The sequence below is a fragment of the Gossypium arboreum genome, chromosome 13 (assembly GCF_025698485.1).
Source record: "Gossypium arboreum isolate Shixiya-1 chromosome 13, ASM2569848v2, whole genome shotgun sequence".
NCBI lineage: Eukaryota > Viridiplantae > Streptophyta > Magnoliopsida > Malvales > Malvaceae > Gossypium > Gossypium arboreum.
This window is the reverse complement of record NC_069082.1, coordinates 10,524,030-10,543,910: the sequence shown is the minus strand read 5'-3', so window position 1 is coordinate 10,543,910 and position 19,881 is coordinate 10,524,030. Positions and strand designations below refer to the sequence as shown.

The 19,881-nt window shown below is 33.1% G+C and overlaps 2 protein-coding genes and 1 pseudogene across 2 annotated transcripts; all 3 read right to left on the bottom strand.

Annotated features, from left to right (window-relative positions):
- Positions 1–2,766: 2,766 nt before the first annotated feature.
- On the bottom strand, positions 2,767–3,227 carry LOC108461706 (GEM-like protein 4). Its single transcript, XM_017761623.1, has 2 exons — positions 2,961–3,227; positions 2,767–2,868 (listed from the first exon to the last, which is right to left on the bottom strand). Exons 1-2 carry the CDS (start codon positions 3,225–3,227, stop codon positions 2,767–2,769), a joined length of 369 nt encoding a protein of 122 aa, XP_017617112.1.
- An 8,150-nt stretch (positions 3,228–11,377) lies between these two features.
- LOC108462001 (uncharacterized protein At1g05835-like) lies at positions 11,378–12,363 on the bottom strand. Its single transcript, XM_017762010.2, has 2 exons — positions 12,279–12,363; positions 11,378–11,816 (listed from the first exon to the last, which is right to left on the bottom strand). Exons 1-2 carry the CDS (start codon positions 12,334–12,336, stop codon positions 11,506–11,508), a joined length of 369 nt encoding a protein of 122 aa, XP_017617499.1. The 5' UTR covers positions 12,337–12,363; the 3' UTR covers positions 11,378–11,505.
- Positions 12,364–13,641: 1,278 nt separating this feature from the next.
- On the bottom strand, positions 13,642–14,636 carry LOC108462000 (putative GEM-like protein 8; annotated as a pseudogene).
- Between the last annotated feature and the right edge of the window lie 5,245 nt (positions 14,637–19,881).

Sequence of the window (19,881 nt, the reverse complement as noted above, 5' to 3'; positions counted from 1 at the left end):
TAGCTAGATTGGTTAAGCAATCATCGTAAGCATCTCCTAGTACTGAAAAGTCATCCATAAAAACTTCCAAGTACTTCTCAACCATGTCAGTAAAAATAGACATTATACATCTTTGAAATGTAGCAGGTGCATTACATAAACCAAATGGCATGCGTCTAAATGCAAATGTACCGTACAGGCAAGTGAACGTTGTCTTGTGTTGATCTTCCAGTGCTACTGTAATCTGATTATACCCCGAGTATCCATTGAGGAAATAGTAATAGTCTCGCCCCGTGAGTCTGTCTAGCATCTGGTCCAAGAACGACAAAGGAAAGTGATCTTTCCTAGTCGCCTTGTTCAGCTTCTGGTAATCAATGCAAATCCTCCATCCCATAACTGTTCTAGTTGGTATCAACTCGTTATTCTCGTTTTCTATGACTGTGATACCTTCATTCTTTGGCACGCACTGGACCAGACTTACCCATGAACTGTCTGAGATGGAATAAATGATACCCGCATCTAACTACTTGATAATCTCCTTTTTCACCACGTCCTTCATGATGGGGTTCAATCTTCGTTGTCCATCAATCGTCCCTTCTTCTCCATCTTTCAGGATAATCTTATGCATGCATACAGATGGACTGATATCGCAGATATCGGCTATGGTCCATTCGATAACCTTCTTGAATTGTTTCAACATCGAGATGAGTTTCTCTTTTTGCTCAGTAGTTAATTTCGCTGAAACAATCACATGCAGAGTAGAAACGTTAACTAAATAAACGTATTTCAAATGTGAAGGTAATACCTTAAGTTCGAATTTAGATGGTTCCTCGATTGATACTTTTGTTTGGGATACTCCCTCTTCTCTAACTCCAAAGATTCAAAACGGGATTGTGGATTAAATCCCCTTTGATTAGCTTCTAATAAAGCTAAGTAATCATCCTCCTCTTCATCATGTGGAGGATCTGATGTCAAAATTTATTCCAACGAATCCTCAAACATAGTTGAGCTCCTTTTCCACTATTAAATCCTCTAAATTAGATACTGTAGAACAATCATCAATTGTGTCAGGAAATTACATAGACTTAAAATCATTAAATGTTACCTGATCATCCTGAATACACATCGTAAGCTCGCCCTTCTGCACATCAATATGGGTCCTTCCGATTGCTAAGAACGGTCTTCCTAGGATAATTGGCACTTCTTTGTCTGCTTCAAAGTCTAGGATAACAAAATCAACAAGGAAGATAAATTTATCTACTCGTACCAATACATCCTCGATTTTTTCTTCTGGATGTAATAAGGATCGATCTACTAGTTAAAGTGTAACTGTAGTAGGTCTAACTTCACCTATCCCCAACTTTCTAAATATTGACATAGGCATCAAGTTTATACTTGCACCCAAGTCACATAGTGCCTTACCACAATATGTTGCTCCAATGTTGCAAGGTATGGTCAAACATCCAAGATCCTTCAACTTTAGGTATAGTTTGTCTTGAAGATAAGCGCTGCATTCCTTTGTCAGAGCTACCGTCTCAAATTCTCCGAGTCTTCATTTTTTAGACAGGACATCCTTCATAAATTTGACGTAGTTCGACATTTGTTCAAGTGCTTCAACCAACGGGATGTTGATGTGAAGTTGCTTGAGTACATCTAGGAATTTATTGAATTGAATTTCCTGCTTCTGCTTCTGAAGTCTTTGAGGGTAGGGTGGTTGTGGTTTCTTTACTGGAACTAGTTGATTCATTTTCTGCGGTAATTCTGCATCTAACGGAGTTGTTAGTTGATCAGAATTAGCTGGTTCTAGAATAACCTTGTCGGGTTTTGCAAATTCTTGTTATTCTGAAACTGGAATTTCAACACTCGGTTGAACTTCCTCTGAGTCTTGAGCATCAGCTAGCTCCTTTTCAGCTTTGATAGTGTTGGGCTCTACTGTCTTTTCGCTCCTCAATGTTAACGCTTTGCAATGTTCCTTCCCCGATTTTCTTGGATTCTCCGTATCACTGGGTAAAGCACCTTGTGGTCGGTTCCTGAGTTTAGTAGCAAGCTGGTCCACTTGATTCTCCAAATTCCTTAGAGTGGCGTCGTTTTTCGCCATGTATGCCTTTAATAAATTCTCTAAGCTATTGGATGATTCAACGTAAGATGTAATTTAATAGTGATTGAGCTGTTAACTCAGCTTTGTTCATATATGCAAGCTTGGTTTACCAAGTTTCAATGTATTAGTTGTAGTAGGTATTGTTTCGGTGACCATATACTGATTTTGACAAGCTGAATACTTGGTTTTATGTATTGCCATTATGCCATTATTCATTCTTAATGAAAATATCAGTTTTTCATTCAAAAATACTCTCACATTTTCCTTGTTTTTCTTTTCTATTCTCAACCAAATTCTGTTGTTTGCTCTACAAACCTCGAGCCTTGTTGCTCAAGCTTCTGTTAACCTTGCTACTTCATCCGGATTACTTGATCATAACACCAACACCTATAGTTGGAGCACCATACTCACCAACACCAGCTGGTGCAACAGAATGTTGAGGGGGTTGTTTTCTCAGCTGTAGCGCCATTATATTGATCACTGATCGGCCTGTCTCTTGGGGTGCTGAAATATCTCCATTGCCAACACTGGTGACATCGTGGATTTTAAATTATCTTCGTTCATGGAGAAACATAGTGAGCCACCTAGAAAGTGACTTGTAGTACATCATATAGTAGCCTTTGGGAGATAATTGCTTGCTGAAGGTACTTGAAAGCTTTATGGTAATTCAAGAACCCCATAAACCAAAACTAAAAATCATCTACTGTCATAATTTCCATGTACTTTTGTGACAGTTTCTTCATGTTTTCACTCTCATTCACTCCCTTTATTTTCTCAAGTGGAATCAAAACCTGCACCAAAATCAATATACAACAACATGAGAATTGAAGGTGCAAAGTTATGCCGTCTGAGAAGGGAAAAAATAGATGAAATATATACTAACCTCGTAATGGACTCTAACCAATTCTCCATTAGGAGATGTAATTTTAATTGATCTATCACTGCAAAAGCCAACCTTTTGTGATGAGATGAAAAGTAAACCAGCTATGGGACCTGCTGTTGTTGATAAATAGCATTGGCATGCCTTCAACAGCTTCTCCCCTTCTCTAACACTAAACAATTTCTCGAAAATCTTCTCCACCCCTCCTACTTGAACAATTCTTGCCCCCAAACTCAACTTTCCCTTCACAGTTTCACTTATCTTTGGCATCAACCTCACTGCTGTTCCAAAAATTATTTCAGTTTTCACATACGTACATACATCTATACATGCATATAATTAGACTTTTAGAGTGGTTGTTTCTCGGAGTCCATGAGCGAAGATATCAGCTTTCTTCCCAAGCTTGTTCATCCTTTTAAGTACAAAGTTTCCTTTTTCTGCAGTTCCCAAAACATTTACATTAGTACTAAATAATCTTCATTATGAATATCTAGACCCATAACAGATTAAAAGGTAGTCACCTACCTTTTCTAAATATGTTAGACCCTTCAGCAAATGATGGAACCTGATACTGGCCGGCGGAATTAGGTAAGTACCATTTCGGCGTTCGCTCAACTTGGTAAGTTGTCGATTTTATTGTAACTCCAATGACTTGTTCAAGTATATGGCTCTTCATTTTTTTTCTGATTAATGAAATAAAAATATGATCAAGGAAGTTTTTTTAGGGGGTAGTATCTGTGATGATGAATGAATCTTTGGAATTGGGAAATGGTATTTAAAGAGGTATGGATATGGTGGTTGAATCTAACTTTTTTTCTTGCATGATTCACCTATTTCTCATAAGGAAAGAATAAAAAGAAGAGCATAGAGATATAAAAGGTAATATTAAAAGAAAAGAAGATGACATGATTTGGTGTCTTTAAGATTGTATGAATAACATACATAGCAAGAAGCTTATTAGTTTAGACAACCTTTTGAAATGAGAATAGATCCTAACAGGCATCATGGTTTGCCCTTTTTTTTCATGTGTTGTGAGTGTAAAAAGACGTGGATTTGAAGCTTTCTGATGTCTGCTACTACTTTAATACTAAGATATGAAAGAAAATAAAGAAAAGATAAGAGATTTGGGGAAACATATGAGTTAACTCAACGACCAAACAAATTGCATGGTGAAAAAGATATGGTAATGCAGTCAAATATATCAGCCATGTGCGATCAACTGTCATATCCACTTATCAACTTTCTTTTGTCAGACAGGTTATAGGGAGCTCAACTAAGTAGGTCTCTCCAATGTTGTTGGGGAATTCTTTCATGTTTTATTTCAACTTAAAGGAGCAAACCTGGGTGTTAAATAACATTTTACAATAAAAAGAGCTTTTGTTTTTTTAACAAAAAAAAGTGCAATTTGGGAATAGAGAAAGGGAACAAATGCTAAGATTCAAATTCTGGTGATTGCATGAATAAACCCAAGATTTACTTTGGAATTTAATGCTAATAGTAGTTCATTTTTTTGCCTTTTCCCCCCTTCCATTAGTGATAAGCAAACTTAAGAAACTTCTAAATATGACCAAGAGTGTCCATTTATGATCAGAAGAAACCTCTTTTGAAAAGGCAATGAATATATCATAATTGGTCAAAGAAACTGTTAATGTGCTTATTTTGTTAGCAGTCTTGTTTTATCTTTGAAGTTTTAATCTGAGGTGGAAATGAATGGGCAGTAGGCCATGCAAATTAAATATTTGCCTCAACTTGCTTTCCAATGCCCCTAAAAAATAGTCATTAATAATAAAGCTAATTTTGCTTAACATACAAGATATAAACCATAGGATTGCTTTGTTACTTTTTAAGTTTGTTGCAAAAACAACAGCCAGATGGACCATTCCCCCACATGGCATGATGGCAACCTTCATTGAATTCAACAGAGTTTTACTCTTACCTTGTCTTTCCAACAAAAAAGAAAATGCAGTTTGGGGATAGAGAAAGGGAATGCAAATATCAAGATTCGAGTTTCCTACTTACTAAGACTAACACTACAAGAAAACAGACTTTTAGCAGCGTTTTTTTTTAGCCTTTAGCGGTGTTTTTTCAAGCACCGTAAAAAATACTACTATAGGAGACACCACTAAATTTTGCGGCGTTTATCTGAAAAAACACCATGAAAGATCAAGATTTTTAGCGGCGTTTTTGAAAAAAGCGCTGCTAAAAGTCATGACTTTTAGCGGGCTTTTAGCGGCGCTTTTTTCACAAACTCTGTTAATTTTGACAGATTTGAAATGTACATTTTTCACCAATATCCAACCCTTCCTGCATTAATTCGAACCAAAAATAGCTAATATAGTATGAAATCCAACCAAAAACAGCAAATGTAGCATAAAAAATACAATAAAAAACATTAAATCTAAATGATACTTCAAATTCAACGAAAGATCTATGATATAATTAATAAATTAAGTAATATTCTTACAATAATGTTAAATGTGACAATGTTAAAAACATTCTTACAAGGAGAAAACTAATGTCTAAGATGGCGGCTTTTACGACTGCTTAAACATCTGCATTATTTGCTGAAGCTGTAGCTGGAGCTCATCGTACTTTCTGCTCTGCTCTGCTGCCATCGCTGCTGCCTTTGCCTCCCTCGCTACTGCCGCTGCCTCCCTCACTGCTGCCGTTGCCTCCCTCTCTGCTGCCTCCGCTCTAAGTTGTTGTTGGAGTTCTTCATATTTTCTTTGAACCTCGGTATTTTGCTCAACCATGTTCGCTTACATCTGAGCTATCTGGTCTCTTAATCTTTGAACTTCAGCTTGAGGTTGACTCCCAGAAGGCATGTATTGCTGGGAGCCGGATCCAAAATATTGGGTCAGGGTAACACCAAATCCTTGAAATCGAACCCGACCGTACCTTTCAGGACCCAAAACTTCATTGATAATTCTATTATCAATGTTCTCAAGATTAACAGAACTATCAGTCGAAGCAATCGTTTCATACTCCGCCTTCTTCTCCTTTAGTTTCTCCTAAAAAATCAATTAAAGAGTTAGAAACGAAATATATAATAAAAAGGAATGCAACATAACTTAACATTATTTAAAACTAGTAATGAAGAATTAAACTAGTATAATTAAACATTATAAATATTTATAATAAATCAAATTTTATTAAGTAAATATACCATAATTTCTCTAGCTTGGATGTCATAGGGGATCCATTTTTCTTCCTATGTGTAATCTCAAAAAGCTGAAGGCGTCCAACTTTTTGACCAGACGAGACTTCCTACAATAAAGTAGTAAAAATATTATTTAATAGTAGAAAGTTATTAATATTTGAAAGCATTAATAAATTCATAATACCTCGGCCTCAGCTACATAAGCAAAAGTTCTCGACCCTGTCGTGTGCATGAATTTTTGTTTTTTCCTGCTGCTTGTTCCAACTCGCTCACGGTCCTACATAATGAAATTATTATTACGTATATAGTAAACACTATATATAAGAGTTTGGAAATATGTAATACCTCTTATTTCTTTGAATTCCAGAATCTAACCGCATCTTCCCATTGGTACCTCAGCATTCCCGGCGGGACATTTCTCAATTTTTCCTCGAGGCTTATGTCTTTCTTAAAATATAGTTTTTTCAAAGTGCTTTTATGGTCTCTCCATTTTTTACCCAATGCCTTCTTGATATAGTCATCGGAGACCTCTAAAGCAAATCTCTCCTAAAAAAACATAAGTTTAAAATGTAAATATAAATGAAACTTAAACCAAAGTATTATAAATTACATTCACGTTTTGTTACCTTAATATTATCAAGAGCTTCGTTTTTGTTGCTATCAGGCATCTGATGCCATGATTCGTAGTTGATGGGCAACATATTGGCATTTCGTGATATAATGCTCAAATAGCCTGCTAAAAGTCGAGCTTCAGATCCAATAGGCTGACCATGACTGTTTCTACTTACTTTGACACGCTCGACAGGATTTAAGTCATATAAATCTTTAAGCAGCGTACGTCCTCGACCTCTGCGCGTCCCACTACTTTCAGCTGAAAATTGGTATATTATTATTATATTAAAATTGACAAATAAATCAATAATAAAAGTCAACACATGTAAAATGAACTTAACATTACTTTGAAATTCTGCAAGCTCGTCAAGTATCTCTGGCACATTCGAAGATCCAACAACTGTCTGCTGTTCACTATTTACTTCTTCCGAATTTAGAGTATTCTGGACAATACTTAAATCTCATGATCTTCTTCTACGCATTTTTCCTGCGATACATATAAAATAGTTGAAGTTTTAGTAACAAATTACAACAATAATAGTACATATAAAATAGTTAAATTATATAACATTACCAAGATTAAAATTATAATATTACATATAATTAAAAAATCGTAAAATCTTATTACTACATCATTATTCGTAAATATCTTCATCCACATCATGTCGAACCCATTGATGTTGTGTACTAGTACTAGGGATATTTTCATCTAAGTTTTGTTCTGGAAAATGTAATGTTTCTGATCTTTCGACGATGTCATCTCTACTTCCGTTATCCATGTCAAACAAGTCTCTAGAGGTGTTCCGGAGTACAACATACCAACCCTCATCAGTTGGATCTTTTGAATATATATATGGTTGTTGAATAAAGAAATTTATCATTATTTAAGAAATCATAAAATTTACCGACTGAACTTCAATTAAGTCTTGGTTTTATTCATTGATTCTTTTTGCCAAAGTCTTAGTCTCAATTGAATAGAAAATTAATATTACTAATTTACATTTGAGAATATTAATTTATGTTTCACACTAAGTTCACATTCTGTAGTTCATTCTTCCAGGTCCAAAAGAATCAACCATAAAGGAGTAATTAACTTGTACCTAACAAAAGAGGATTGATTAAGATATTATAATATAGATTGTGTTGGATTAACATACTAAAAATTTTAAAATAATTTTTCCAATCCTTTAGGTTGATTGATACAACTCTGAATTTTAAATCTAAATCCTAGACCTTAAAGTTAACTTTTGATTCGAGTTTAAAATTTAGAGTTTAAAAAATTATCAAAATTATGTATAAATGATATAGAAAAAATTATTGAGTACAAAATAACGTGTTTCGTACAATTTTTATCTTCATAACAAGTATAGACTATGCTAAAAGAAATATTTTATATTTTTCTTTTAATTATTATTCATAGTAATTTTAAATTACTTTCATTTCTAAATCTTTGAATTAGAAAATATTATTAAACATTTAAGTTTAAATCCACGACCTTGAAGTTGTTGCTACAACACCGGTATTAGTTGAATTAATATTTAATTTTTCTTTAAAATTATTAAAATTTTCTAATAAAATAATCCTTAAAAACTTATTTTTAAAAATCAAAACAAATACAAATTTTGATACATCAAAACAAAAACAAATGAATGCTGTAGTTTTTTCTCTTTTTAACATTGAACTTATCTAATGCATATACAAACAAATAGAAATCAATGCATGGACAGTCAAAAAGGGAATCTCCTCAGATAGGTGTGAAAAGAATTTCAAGTCTCTTAAGCTGAAATCAGACAGGACAAAAACTAGTTGGATTGTAGATTTCATTAACTTTTATAAATAAAATATGATCCCAATATTCAAATAATATTTAAAGATGAGATTTTTAAGAGAAAAATATTTGGGAAACAATTCAAAACTGTCTTAAAGCTGTAAACTCTTTCATCACTTATTCTCTGTTTCATTCCTTCATCATAGGCAAACTACACTGACATAAATAGAAAGCAAATTGGCTGTATATATACGGGTTTTAGGTTAATCAAATTTCTGAAAATGGGTGCTGGAATACATTATACAAATACAATAAAAATAAATAAACTAAAATAGCAGTAAACACAAAAACATAGCATGATATAGTATTATCAATTTAAAATTTGATATAAATACATAATATTTTAAACACAAAAAAGGGTTGCCCAAATATTGTTACAACAATTTGGCCAAGGAAGAAACTAAAAAAAAAGGTGGGTGGTGGTTCAACCGAATGAAGCAAGAAATGTCAACAGAAAATATTGAACAATCCACTGACAAATTACACAATTGTCAACAAAAATTATTTCATTATTCCACATCAAACCACTGTTTGCATCTTCTTTCCATAAGCAATTCTAAGACTAACAAAATAAAATGCAATCTAAATCATAAAATGAAATCAAACTTAATAACTTCGTAGCTTTTAAGAGTAAAATACCTCTACAAACCGAATTTCTAGCGGCGGCGGAGGAGAGAAGATGCGTCGAAGGAGAGACGAGGCGAAGAGTTCCCTTCTAAAATCGAGAAGAGAAGATTGGATATTGGGAAACTAGGGTAAAAAATTTGGGGGAGAAGAAGTTGGGGGAAACTGGGGGGAAATCAGGGAAATCCACTTTGGCAGAGAGTAAAGCAAATTCGGGCCTCACAAAAACGACGCCGTTTAAGTTAAAAAAGAGTAAAACTTTGCGGCGCTTTTAGCAAACACCACTAATACAAGCCTTCTGCGGCGTTTTAGAAAACCGCCACTAATAAAAAGAATAAAAAACGACGACGTTATCCAACAATCCCCTAAAAGAAATTTGTGGCGTTTCCTTCAAAAACACCGGTAATTCCAACTATTTGCAGCATTTGAAATAAAGCGCCACTAATAACAAAACACAAAACAACACCATCTGTGGTCTCTTGATAGATATTTGTGGCGTTTTATAGGATTCGCCACTAAAAAAAGATGAAAACGATGACGTTTCAATTGACAGAACTTTGTGGCGTTTTTGGAAAACACCGGTAATTCATACCTTTTGTGGCGTTTTTACTAAAAGTGCCACTAACAATAAAGTTTCAAAAGACGGCATTTTGCTGTCCATGGATATTTGTGGCGTTTTTGTATAAAACGCCGGTAATTTTTAATATCATTTAGTCTCTATATTTTTATAATATTATTGATTAATCAATACTTAATATTATTAACACTAATTAATCAAAACCCTAAACCTTAAACCATTAAACTATATCCCCATAACCTTAAACTTTAAACTATATCCCCTAAACCCTAAACTATATCCTCTAACCATAAACCACAAAACAATAACCCTTAAGCCTTAACCACAAAATGTATGAATTAATCATAACCCTAAACTATATCCCTTGATCCTTAAACCACAATATAATAACATTAATTAATCAATACTCTAAACCTTAAACCATTAAACTATATCCCCTACTAAAGTACCCTAAACTATATCCCCTAAACCCTAAACCATAAAATAATAACCCTTAAGCCTTAACCCCTAAACCATTAACCCATAACCCATAACCCATAAACCCCTAACCACTAACCCATAACCCTTAAACCATAAGCCATAAACATAATCCCTAAACCCATAATCCATAAACCTTTAAATATTACATCTTAAACCTTAAACCCTAAATTATACACCTTAAACCATAAAATGGGCAAATAATGTAGTGTTTTAGTTTTTTTTAAGCTAAATTGATGTTTAATTAATTCGTTATATTTCGGTTTTAACTTGGCGAATAGAGTTTTTTTTTTTAAATTGAGTTTTAAGCGGTCTAATTTCAATATTATTTGGGTCTAGTCGAGATTGATTTAAATAAAATTTGCCCGTCTAATATAATTACCAAAATACTTTTATATCTAATATTAGTTTAAAATATATGATGATAAAATTCATATCATTATTTTCTCTAGCATAATGTTATGATTATAAAATGATTAATGATATCGTTAAAAATATAATAAAATTTTAAAAATATTTGTTGTATTTTGATTAAAATATAAAAAAATTAAAATACATCATAACATACTTTTAAGTTATTTGTTCTATTTTGATAAAAAAATATATATTAAAAATTTAAAATTTTGACATAATTGCGGCGTTTATAACCCAAAACACAACTAACACGCATATATAAAAACGCTAACGTTTTTGCTCAATATTAAACATATTTGCGGAACGCCGCTAATGACAGATATATTGCGGCGTTTTACAATAAACGCCGCTAATGCCAGTATAGCTCAACTACAAAATGCTGTCGTTTTTCTCATCACATTTGTGGCGTTTTCGACAAAGCGCCACTACTGCTTGACATATAACGGCATTTTCTTGGAAGCGCCACTAATTCTACGGAAGCTTAATTTAAACGTTTGTTCACCTTAATATTTTAGCGGCGCTTTCTTTAAAACGCCACTAATACTTAACCTTTAGTGACGTTTTCTATTCAAACGCCGTTAAAAACCTATTTTGTTGTAGTGTAAACTCAAGCTTCTTACCGTTTGAGCTTTGACTCGATTACAGCGGCAGGTATTACTATCACACCTTGTTTTTAACTTGACATTGGCTCAACATTCAAAGTTAGGAGTTCAGTACTGCACATAATGTTTTCCTAAGTAATATCCTTTTTGGGGATTTAATATAATATCATATTAGCTCTTCATTTCATTATTGAAATTGGTAAGCAAAAAGGCAACATTGAAATTCAAAAAACCCTACTTTTGGATTCAAGATTTTAAGAACAGTTGATTTGCGAAGACAAGGGCTTGAAAGGAAATGAAGTATCCCATGCATAGTTGAAGCTCAAGTTACTGGAAGAAGCCACCGGTTGGCCGCCGTTTATCAAGCATTCGGCACCAGTTTTCGCCATCAACGAAGAATCGACGGCCTCCACCGTCTGAAACCCGTCGCAACTGAGCTTCAAATCAGACTGAGTGCAGATACAATCGTTTTTTACTGTGGCTTTCCACTCTGGCTTGTTTTCCACTGTTTTGCCGGTTTGTGTTTGGATGATTTTCACATCAGCCAACGTGCATTGACAATATCCTTCATTATGAAAAGCAAAACTTTTAAAATTATGTATATATATATATATAAATATATATCCATTTTACTTATATACAAAAATAAAATTACAACTCTACTTAGCTGAGTGCTAAGTAATTTGAAGATTTTCAAGTTTATTTTTAGATTAAATATTGAAAAAATAAAAAAATTAATGTTGGAAAAGTTTCTCAAATGATAGAAACTCAATTTAATAAAAGAAAATTCGACAATCAAATTATATTTAATTTGAATTTAAATTACTACTGAACTCAAAATTTATTCAAATTTAAAGTTACTCAAATTTAAATTAAAAGAACCAAAACCAAATAAAATGAGAGAAAATTTTAATATAATAAATGATTACGTTGAAATTGAGTTAATCCCTCTTAAAAACTAACCCAATTAGGTTAGGTCTAAATATAAATGCATGTGACATAATATATTATATGGCATGGTGGTTACCTTGGCCAATGAGAGCAAGAAAGAGAACAACAAAGAAGAGAGTGAGAGTGGTAGCCATTGCAACTGTTATACTATTTGCTCTGTTTATGTTGACTGCCTTTGCGTATTTATATGGTGAAGGTCGTAGACAATAGCCAAATATATTTAGGAAAAATGGATTCTTTCTTTATATGTCCCATAATTTTAGTGTCATTCCCATAATTTATTGATTAGTTTCCCACTTTCGCTTTATTCAAAATTTATTATAGAGTAAATTATCCTAATAATCACTCTCAAACTATTTCATTCCTACTTTGATTATTTTAATTTTTTTATCAAACATAACACTGTCGCGAGTTAGTCTTCTTGTTTTAGTCATTGTTCTGATAAAATCCAATTGGAAAGTTGACTTGGATGCCACATATTATTGCTTGTTTTTCCAATTGTGTATATAATTAAAATTTTCAAAAATTAATTATAAATTATGTTATTATCTTTAACCCTGAAATTAACCCCTAAATCCCAAAATCAATAAATCCTAAACCCCTATTGCCATCTTACCTCAAAATCAAACCCTAAATCTCCTTTATCATCACATTCGTAAAAACCCAAACAAAAAATGCAGCAGCAATCATACCAATACCCCATATTATCTGTTCTTTCTTTCATTCCCTCCCAATTTCTTTGATTTTCCTTAACAACTTAACTGTTTGGTTGGGTATTGATGAAATGCGATGATAAAAAGAGTTTAGGATTCAATGATTTTGGGGTTTAGTACTCAATGATTTTGAGGATTAGGAGTTGATTTAAGGTTTAGGGATGGTAATGGAATTTAGGGTTCAATGATTTTGAGATTTATGGGTTAATTTCAAGGTTTCGAATGATAACAAAGTTTATAATTAATTTTTGAAATATTTAATTATATACACCATTGGAAGAACAATCGATACGTGGCATATTCTAATTAGCTTTTAACAGAACAATAACCAAAATAAAAATACTTACTAATGACAATATTATATTTGATAAAAAAAATAATGTGACCAAAATAGAACTAAAGTAATTTTTAGAATAACTATTTGGATAGTTTACCTATTATTATATTGCCACATTCTTTTTCACGTATGGTAGAATTTTTGTAAATTAGGTAATACTTTGAAAAGAGAAAATATTGGTGATTAAAAATGGTTAAAAGATCATATTTACTTTTATGGCAAGTAACATACCATATTTTTAATGTATTAAAATAATGAAATTTAATGTATTAAAATAATGAAATTTTGGATACGTTTTAAGCAAATATAGAAATTAGGCAGATTTTTAGTTAAAGTTTGAATTTTTGGAAGCGAGATGTATTTTCAATTAAAAACTTTAACATCCAATCTGGCAAATCCACATCGAAAAAAAATATCAAAAATAAATTTCCTTTAATTTTGAATCTTTGAGTATTGATCTCCAATCTGTATACTATATTATGTATGAATTTTGTCCCATTATTCTTCTCTTATGTGGCACGTAGAAAGTAACTTGTAATTCATCATCATAGTCTTTTAGAAATAATTGCTTGTTGAAGGTACTTGAAACCTTTTTGGTAATTCAAGAACCCCATAAAGCAGAACTCAAAATCATCCACCGTCACAATTTCCATGTACTTTTGTGATGGTTTCTCCATGTTTTCACTCTCATTCAGTCCCTTTATTTTCTCAAGTGGAGTTGGAACCTGCACCAAAATCGATATACAGCATGAGAATTGAAGGGTGCAAAATTATGCTGTCTGAGAGGGGGAAAACAGATGAAATATATGCTAACCTTGTAATGGACTCTGACCAATTCTCCATTAGGAGCAGCGATTTTGATTGATGTGTCACTGCAAAAGGCAACCTTTTGAGACGAGATGAAAAGTAAACCAGCTATTGGACCTGCTGTTGAAGATAAATAGCATTGGCATGCTTTCAACAGCTTCTCCCCTTCTGTAACACTAAACAATTGCTTGAAAATCTTCTCCACCTCCTCCTACTTGAACAATTTTTGCCCCCAAACTCAACTATCCCTTTACAGTTTCAAAAAATTACTTCAGTTTTCACATACGTACATACATGCATATATATATATATATATATATATATGATAAGACTTTTAGAGTGGTTTATTTCATACCATGTTCTCGGACTCCATGTGCGAAACATCAGCTTTCTTCCCAAGCTTGTTCGTCCTTTTAATTACGAAGTTTCCTTTGCCTGAAATTCCCAAAACTTACATTTGTACTAAATAATCTTCACTATTCTAAATATGTTAAGACCCTTCAGCACATGATGGAACCCGATACTGGCCGGCGGAATCTGGTAAGTATCTTCTCGGCGTTCGCTCGACTTGGTACATTGTTGATTTCATTGAACTCCAATGACTTGTTCAAGTATCTGGCTCTTCAATTTTTTCTTCTGATTAATGAAATAGAAATATGGTCAAGGAGGTTTTTTTTTTTTTTTTTTGTAGTATCTGTGATGATTGATGAACGAATCTTTGGAATTGGGAAATGGTATTTAAAGGGATATAGGTATGGTGGCTGAATCAAACTTTTAGTTTGCATGAGTTACCTATTGCTCATCAAAAAAGACTAAAAAGAAGGGCATATAGATGTAAAAGATGATGACATGATTGTGTTTCTTTAAGATTGCATGAATAACATACATAATAAAAAGCTGATTAGTTGAGACAACCTTTTGGAATGAGAAAAGATCCTAACAGACATCATGGCTTACCCTTTTTTTTCTCATGTTGTGAGTGTAAGAGGATGTGGATTTGAAGCTTTCTGAGGTGGCATTGTAGCTTTTTATGTCTGCTACTGCTTTAATACTAAGATACAGATTTGGGGAAACAAATGAGCCACCTCAATGACCCAACAAATTGCATGGTGAAAAGATATGATAATATGCAGTGAGCCATGTGACATCAACTTTCGTATCCACTTATCATCTTTCCTTTTTAACTGGTTATAGGGAACTCAACTAGTAGGCCTCTCTAATGTTGTTGGGGGATTCTTTCAAGTGTCTTTTTTTTTTTTTCAATCTTAAGGAGTTCTAAACTTTTAATTTTACAATGTCAATAAAAGGGTTTTATTTATTTATTTATTTTTTTAAACCAAAGAAATGCAGTTTGGAGATAGAGAAAGGGAATGCAAATGCTAAGATTGGAGTTCCAAACTTGTTGAATACCTTTTAAGACTGACTGCATGTACAAATCGGACTAAACCCAATGTTCACTCTGGAGTATAATGCTAACAGTAATTCTGTAATTTAATTTTAAACAACTAAAATCTTCTTTTTAACCATTTGATCATTTAAAAATCAAGGATTGCAGTGGTGATCATTTTCTTTGCCTTTTTGTTCTCCTTCAACCAGTCAAAGGATCATAAAGAACTGATAAGCAAACTTAAGAAACTTCTAATTATGACCAGGAGAAACCTCCTTTTAAAAGGCAATGAAATAGTTGGTTTTTACCTACCTATATATATATATATATATATATATAGTTTAATTGGTCAAAGAAAAGAGGCAACCTAACCAAGCAACTTTTAATGTGCTTATTTTTTTAGCACTCTGTTTTATCTTTCAATTTGTAATCTGAGGTGGAAGTGAATGGGCAATAGGCCATGCACGATTAAAGATTTGTCTCAACTTGCTTTCCAATGCGCCCCCTAAAATCAGTCATTAAACTATGGATGAAAAAGCTTTTGCTTAACATAAAAGAAAACAGAATAAATAGACCATAAGGTGACATTGTTACTTTTAATGTTTGCTACAAAAACAACTGCCACATCAGTACCATTCGCCACATGACGTGATGGCTTTTAAGTGTCCAAAGTTTCAATGAATTCAACCAAGTTTAAGATGACACATTTTTTCTTTTTAGTCATTGTCAGAACCCTAAAAGTTCACTACAGAACTTCAATTTCCCACAAATATTGATGCAAAAATCTTTGGTATAAAAAGCTTACATATTTTTGGGAAGAATGCAAAAATACTTTAGCACATCATTCTTGGGTTGCATTAACTATATTAGTCAGACTTAGGCACGAGAGCGGATACGAATATATTATAAGTTTTCCGTGTTATTATCATGTTCTTGACCACCTGTCCGGTACCTACTAACTGAAAAACCAAATGATCTGAAGTGTTCTTAGCTATGCTGCTCATTATAGCAAAATAACTTTTTATACTTTGTCCATGAAAAGTATGAGCATTGACTATTCTAATTCTAATGGAGAATGGATTTAATATGCCAAATGCTGCCTGCCCATAAATTTTTCATATTTAACATTGTTGGTTTGTATGTAAATGAATTTATGAGAAATTAATAAAGGCTTCAAGACGTATATCAATGTAATTTTTTTTAAGTTTTTATTCGCTCCCACCTATTTTATGGTGTACAAAAGAGTTTCTAGTAAATGAAACTCAAGGATACAATGAAGCTCAATGTTTGTCTATGTTTTGCACTGATGAAAACAATCTACTGAGCATTGAATGGAGAATAGCAAGGATATCAAATTATATAAAAAAATTTAAATTAATTCTCTATAAAACAATCTAGGAATATAAAAGATGATGGAAGAATAGAAAGGAACTTTTAATGTGTTTTTCTAGTGTATCAGACAAATGAAATTTGACTCTTATTTATAGGGGTGCTCATGTCTCTCCATAACAACACATAATAAATAATAATAAAGTGTAAAAATAGAATGACGATAACGGCAAGAAAAAAGAGAAAAATAGAACACACCGATTTTATGTAGAAACCCTTTTGGAAAAAAAACCATGGGCAGAGGAGAAGAAAATTCACTATGCCGAATTCGAATGATTACAAGGAGTACAGACTGCGTTTATTTATAGGTTTAGAAAACTTTATTCTAATAAGGTTGAAACACCTTATTCAAATCAATATAAAATAGAGGAAGTAAACTTCTATATGGATTCTTCTTGTGCAGCTTGTACCGAACCTTTATTTCAATAAGAATTTGTGTCACTACTCTAACATAAAGTGATTTAATTTTTGAATTTAAAAAAACATAAATCGTGACGATGAAATATGATAGCTCTTGGTTAATTAGCAAGTGATATAACTTTTGGTCACTTATAACTTTTCATCTGCAACTATTATGTCTATTTATTTCACATCCCTAATCAGTCTTTGCACTTTCCCTTTCCATTCTAACACTTTCGTTCTTTGTTGTGTTTTTTCTCGTGTTTTTGTTTTCTTTTCCTTTGTTTTGTTTCCTTTCTTTTGCAAGTACTCGCTCTTCTCTCTTTGTCTCTCCCGTTTCGTTATGATCGAAGAAGTTACATGTCAAGTCCTCCCCCTCGTCCTATCATTGATCATGCTGCTTGTCTGATCGAATGTCTAGCTCCACTCGCCCAGGAAGCTTTTCCCATTGCCATATGGACTGCAGATCAAGTCACCTAGTCCTTCATCACTGTGTTGAATACAGTGAAGATCTTCATGCAAGAGTCTTGACAATAAAGTTTTTGTTGCAAAATGACTATCCATGCGCTGACAAACCCACACCACAAGACTATGAGTTCACCAAATGTGCGAGCTCTACAAAACTGTGAGCTTACAAAAATAGTAAGCTCACCAAGACCGCAATCTGACCAAGCATGAGAGTTTATCATACCTGCGAGCTCCTTACTCTTCAAGTTTCCAACTTACATTGAAACAATAATGATTTTTTGATTAGACATTTTGGTTGCTGATTAGACTGAAATCAATCAATGGGGAAGAAAGTTGTATGAAGATTAAGCCAAGTTATAATTACTTTATTATTATTTTTAGCTTATCTAAGCTTATTTTTTATTGTAGAACATATATTAGTTTTTAATTTAATCAAACAATTGATCAAGAAGTTGATCTTTCTCCTATTTTTTCTTTGATCTTTTGTTTCTGTTCAATCATTTCTTTATAAAAGACCCAACAATTGGTATCTAGAGCCATTTATCTTTGAGGGTTTGTTTCCATAAAAATGTATTTAGCAAGCTTTACACAACCACCACCCTCTATTTTTTAGGTGAAAACTACCATATTTGGGTAGTAAAAATGAAAACATATCTTCAAGCATTTGATCTTTGGTAGGAAATAGAACCACCAGTGTTGAGACCAAATCCTAAACTGGCTCAAATGAAACAACACAGTGAAAAATGTGCCAAAAAAACACAATGCGATGTCCTACCTACAAAATGGTGTTTCAGACGTGATCTTTACAAGAATCCTGACATGTGATACCCCCAAATAAACTTGGGATAAACTCAAGGAGGAGTTCTAGGGTTTACAGAAGACAAAGAAGCAATAGATGATAAATCTTAGACAAGATTTTGAAAACCTCAAGATGAAGGAAGTTGAGACTGTAAAGCAATATTCAGATCAAAACATGGCAGTGGTGAACTCGATAAGTCTGCTAGGGGACTAATTCATAGATAATCGAGTAGTTGAGAACGTGATTACCACACTTCTTGAGAGATAGAATCAAAGATATGCTCAGTGGAAGACTCAAGAGAATCAAAGATATCCTCAGTGGAAGACTCAAGGGATATATCAACCATCTTACTCTCAGAACTAATCAATGATTTGTATGCTCTAGAACAAAAAAGGGCAAGTAGAGAAGAAAGACACGTCGAAGGAGATTTTTAAGCCATAAATAGAGAAGTTGTGAGCTCCTCAAGTTGAAAAGAAAAAAAAAGAGTTGGTCAGATAAGAAGGAAAAGTAAAAAAAAAAAGACAGTGGCAAGAAAAAAATATCCATCGTGTTAGCATTGCAAGAAGTTGGGTCATCCTAAGAAATTCTGTTGGTTCAAACCTAATACCCAATGCAAAAATTGCAAGCAGTTTGGCCATGAAGAAAAGGTGTGCAAGAATAAGGGAAACACATAACAACAAAACACTCAGGCAAAAACTGTAGAAGCAAGGCAAGAAGAGTTGATGTTTATAGCCTTATGCAAAAACCAGTTCGTTGAACCTTATGAACTCATATGCGAAGCCAAGTTTGCGGCACCATATGAACCCTCCAACAAAGAAAGAAAAAATTGGTTAGTTGACAGTGGTTGTACAAGTCATATAACTACAGATGCGAGCATCTTCAAAAACATTGACAAAAGGTTCTACTCCAAGGTGAATGTTGGAAATGACCAATACATTGAAGCAGTAGGAAAATGAGATGTTTTGGTTAAAAATCAATCAAGCACTAAACTTGCCACAGATGTTCTTTTAGTTCTTAACATAGATCAAAATTTGCTGAGTGTAGGTCAATTGCTTGAGAAAAAATATTCAATGGTATTCAAAGACAACAAATGTCTAATCCTTAATCCAAATGGATACGAGCTCATTTCAACAAAAATGGTTGATAGAAGCTTTGTTGTCAACTGGAACTTAGCAACTTCAGTAGCAACTACCAACTTGCTAGATGAAACCAAGTTATGGCATAGTAGGACGGGACATGTTGACTACAAATCTTTAAGTCATATGTCCAAAAATAACTTGGTTGAAAACCTATCAAACATGGCTAATCATGAAGATGTGTGTCAAAGTGTGCCAGCTTGAAAAATAGGTGAGGTATCCATTTCCTGCAAACACAGCATAG